The sequence below is a fragment of the Orycteropus afer genome, unplaced genomic scaffold (genome assembly GCF_000298275.1).
Source record: "Orycteropus afer afer isolate SDZICR_OR568_19922 unplaced genomic scaffold, OryAfe1.0 scaffold00130, whole genome shotgun sequence".
Classification (NCBI taxonomy): Eukaryota; Metazoa; Chordata; class Mammalia; order Tubulidentata; family Orycteropodidae; genus Orycteropus; species Orycteropus afer.
This window is the reverse complement of record NW_006921717.1, coordinates 8,394,750-8,398,648: the sequence shown is the minus strand read 5'-3', so window position 1 is coordinate 8,398,648 and position 3,899 is coordinate 8,394,750. Positions and strand designations below refer to the sequence as shown.

The following is a 3,899-nucleotide window of genomic DNA, read 5'->3' as shown; positions in this document are numbered from 1 at the left end:
AGGGAGGAGGAGAGGGAGCAGAGAAGGCAAGCTGGTACTCAGTACCCTCCCCTGCTGGAGAATGAGGAATGGGGAGGACCTGCCCCATCACAGACCTTCCACAAGAACCAGTACTGTAGGGGGAGAAAGGGGAAGGGAGCTGGCCCGGGGCCAGGAGGAGACCAGCCAGCCTCCCTGGTGCCCGCCCCCCCCAACAAACACCACCACCTTGGAGATGTGCGCTCACACCCAGGTTCCAATTGTTTTTAAATAAAAACCTGTCAGGGTGAACCAGCGTTCCTTCCTCTCAGTGCCCTCCAGGTTCTCATTCAGGCCAATAGGTTGGGTCTCTTGTTTCATGATGAGACAGTTTTTTTTTTTTTTTTAAGGGGCCCAGGCAGCTAGCTTCCCTGCCCTGGGATCTCCCAACACTGCCTGGTAAGCGGGGCTAGGCCAGGACCCAAGACTCCTGAACCAGCTCTACCTTCAGGAGCAAGATGAGCCCTTACCCGTCTCAGCCCCACGGGCCTCTTCCTGGGGTTGGGCTGGGTATGAAACCCGAGCAGCCTGCCTGGAGCCTTCCTGCACTGGGTGGCCCAAGGTTCTGTCAGGGTAGGCCCAGGTGGTTGGTCGTCAGCTGGCCTCATTTGGCCCTTCCTACCGCTGCAGACCTGCTCTCCGGTGTCCCTGCGTTCTGGTCTTACTCTGGTCTCAGGATGTAAGTAACCTGCTTGGGTGCGTAGGGGAGGAGTCGTGGGAGAGAAAGTGGCTTTTCTGTCCTTGGCCAGGAGCTTCCCAAAGGAAGCCCAACACCTCCTGTCCCTCCTGGCAGAGGCAGGACAGTCCCTGGTTAGGTTAATCCGGAGGGAAGCAGCCTCCTTCCTGACCTCAGGCCCCGGGGGCTCTCCGGGCATCGGATCCGCTGGGCACTAGGACCCGGCGGGCGGGCAGAGGGGCAGCCCATGTGCTGCTCGCCTCCCTCCCACCCTCGCGCTCTCTCCATTGTCTGGGAACTGCGGCCACCGGGCGGGCGGTAGCTGGGACCTGCTGGCCGGGCCCGCGCGGCGCGGAGCCGGCGCGGAAGATGACCGGCCCGACTGCGGCCACCTGAGCCGCCCGCCTAGACCCGCCGCCTTTCGTCGGAGGATGTGCGCCCGGGTGGCAGGGCGCGCGGCAGCGGCCACGGGGGGCCCCTGCGGCCCCTGGCTGAGCCTCTTGGTGGCCCTCGCCCTGGACTCCGTGAGAGGTCAGCGGGAGGGGGGGCGGGGCCGGACGGCAGGGATGCCCGCGAGCCGGGATCCTCCGGGTGCTCCGACTGAATCCTGAGCCGGGGCGCCCCCCAGCGTGTGCCCTGGGGGCTGGAGAGGTCTGACCCTCGGGATCCTGTCCCCCGCCGCGCGCCCCTATTGCATCCCTCAGCCTGTACCAGGAAAAAAAAAAAAAAAAAAAAAAAACCAGTTCCCATCGGGTTATAGAGACCCTGTAGGACAGAGTGGAACAGCCCTATAGGGTTTCCAAGCCTGTAATCTTTAGGGAAGGAGACTGCCACATCTTTCTCCCGCGGAACGGCCTAAGAGCAGCCGAGCGCTTAAATCACTGCACCATCAGGGTTCCTCCCTCACCTTGTACAACCCGGCAACTCCATCGTGACTAGAACCAGATGGGGCGCTCCCACAACTCCTCCCCCCAGTCCTTCCAGGAGCTTCCTCTCCGGCAGGACAAGTAACCCCGGGAGCTGCCCCCTGTCCCGGTGCACCAGTGTCCCCTCCTCACCCTCATCTGCTGTCCGTAGAGCTGTACTTTGGGGACTCCTTGCCCCCCATATTATGCCCCACCCCCCACCCCAGAGAAGAGGAGCAGCCCTTTGCCTGGGACCTGTGAAATAAGCAACCCTCAGCCCCTGTCGCTGCCCCAAGGAGCATGAGGACCTTGGAGTCTTCAGGGCTTGGCTGGTCAGCCCTACCACATCTCTGAGCCCAAGGACTCCCCATCCCTACAAAAGGAAAGAGACTGCACTATTGTGGGGTGGGGGTCAGACTCCCTTTGGCACAGGCTGGGCCGGTGGGCTGTGGCCGCAGAGTGGATGATGCCACAGGAAAGGAGTGGGTGATAATGAGGCACCCCCCCCCCCCCCCGCGGAGCTGAGCCCTGCGTGATGAGAGTCCATGGCAGTCAGGCTACAGAGCACCTTGTAATCATCGGGTGGTGGAGTGGGAGGAGGACCAGAGGGCCGGGGCCAACCCTGGGGATCGGTAGTCACTCACCTGTTACACTCGGGATTGGCAGGGGCGTCTCAGACACATGCTTCCAGGTGGGGAGGGCTGCGAAGGAGGGCCAAGTCATCAGTCCCCTACCCACCTCTAGCCCTGGAGTGGGGGGCTGAGATGAAGTAGGCTCCAGGGCTGCTTTCAGCCACCTGCTCCCCTCCCCGAGGGACCAGTCAGAGCCTTAATAACCAGAGAGATTCAGAGAACCTGGTCACATCCATTATGCAGCAGTCATATGCCTCCCCCTGGACAGCACTCCACAGTTTACAAAGGCCTGCACCATCCCGTATGTCACTAAGTGCTCCTACAGGTGAGGATCTGAGGCCCCAAGCGTCACTGAGGCAGAGCAACGACTTAAGCCCAGGTCTTCAGACTCCCAGGATGCCCTCTCTAGGGAGGGCTGTCTTTGGGGAAGTGTGGATTGAGTAAGGCAAGGCCTGGTTGATAGGAAGATGACTAACTCAGAGTTGACCACCAGGGGAGCAAAGAACTGAGGGTCTGCCCATGAGGGTGAGCAATCAAGGAGGGCTTCCTTGAGGAGGAGACCACTTATTGGCATTGAAGGAGGAGGGAGGCTGCTGCTGGGGAGTAAAGCCTGCAGGCTCACCGTTTCAACAGTGTAGGGAAAACAGAGGTGGCTGGTGGAGAAGCGGGATAGACTAGTGGTTAATGCCTGGGCCCTGCCTCCCAGTTCCACTACCTTCCAGCTGTGGAGCCTCAGGCAAGTGTCTTGAACTCTCAGCCTCAAGTCTATAAAATAAGGTTCATAATAGCAGAATCTTCCGTTGAGTTCCATTCACTTTAGCTGCTCTGAATTCAAAAGCAAGGTCCAGAGTCCCTTTGACATCCATTTTGGTCTTTTCTTTCCTGTCGTTTTAATCACCTTTTGCTTTCTTCAGAGAGTTCTGGTGGCACGGTGATTAAAGCATCTGGCTACTAACCAAAAGGTTGGTGGTTCAAACCCACCAGCTGCACCTTGAGAGAAAGATGGAACAATCTGCTTCCATAAAGATTTATAGCCTTGGAAACCTTATGGGCCAATTCTGCTCTCTCCTAAAGGTTCTCTGTGAGCCAGAATTAACTTGATGGCAGTGGGTTCGGTTTGATTTGTTTTTTGCTTTCTTCATGTGTGATGTCATCCCACAACTTGTCTAGTCTTCAGTCATTAGTGTGCAGTGCATCAAATCTATTCTTGAGATGGTCTCTAAATTCAGATTATACTCAAGGTTGTACTTTGGCTCTCATGGACTTTAGTTTTGTTCAGCTTCAGCTTGAACTTGCGTATGAGCAATTGATGGACTGTTCTGATAGCACACTTTTCCATCATCTGTTTCCACAGATATAGTTGATTTGATTCCTGTGTTCCATCTGGCAAGATTCACATGTATAGTCACCATTTACATTGTTGAAAAAAGGTATTTGCAATGAGTAATAGGTCATCAATCCTGCAAAATTCTATCATGCGATCTCTGGCATTGTTTCTATCATCAAGGCCATATTTTCCAACTATACTGATTCTTCTTCTTCCCACCAACTTTAGCATTCCAATCACCAGTAATTATTAATGCATCTAGAGGATAGCATGTTTGATCAGTTTCAGACTGTGGAAGTTGGTAAAAATCTTTGATTTCTTCACCTTTGCCATTAGTGGTT

At 55.9% G+C, this 3,899-nt stretch overlaps 1 protein-coding gene across 1 annotated transcript in view; it reads left to right on the top strand.

Annotated features, from left to right (window-relative positions):
• Positions 1-1,125: 1,125 nt before the first annotated feature.
• The window catches only part of TMEM132A (transmembrane protein 132A), a 17,202-nt gene continuing 14,428 nt past the window's right edge, over positions 1,126-3,899 (top strand). The window contains exon 1 of the mRNA XM_007944909.1: positions 1,126-1,225. Within this exon, the coding sequence (XP_007943100.1) occupies positions 1,126-1,225 (100 nt within the window). The remainder of the gene's footprint in view (positions 1,226-3,899) is intronic.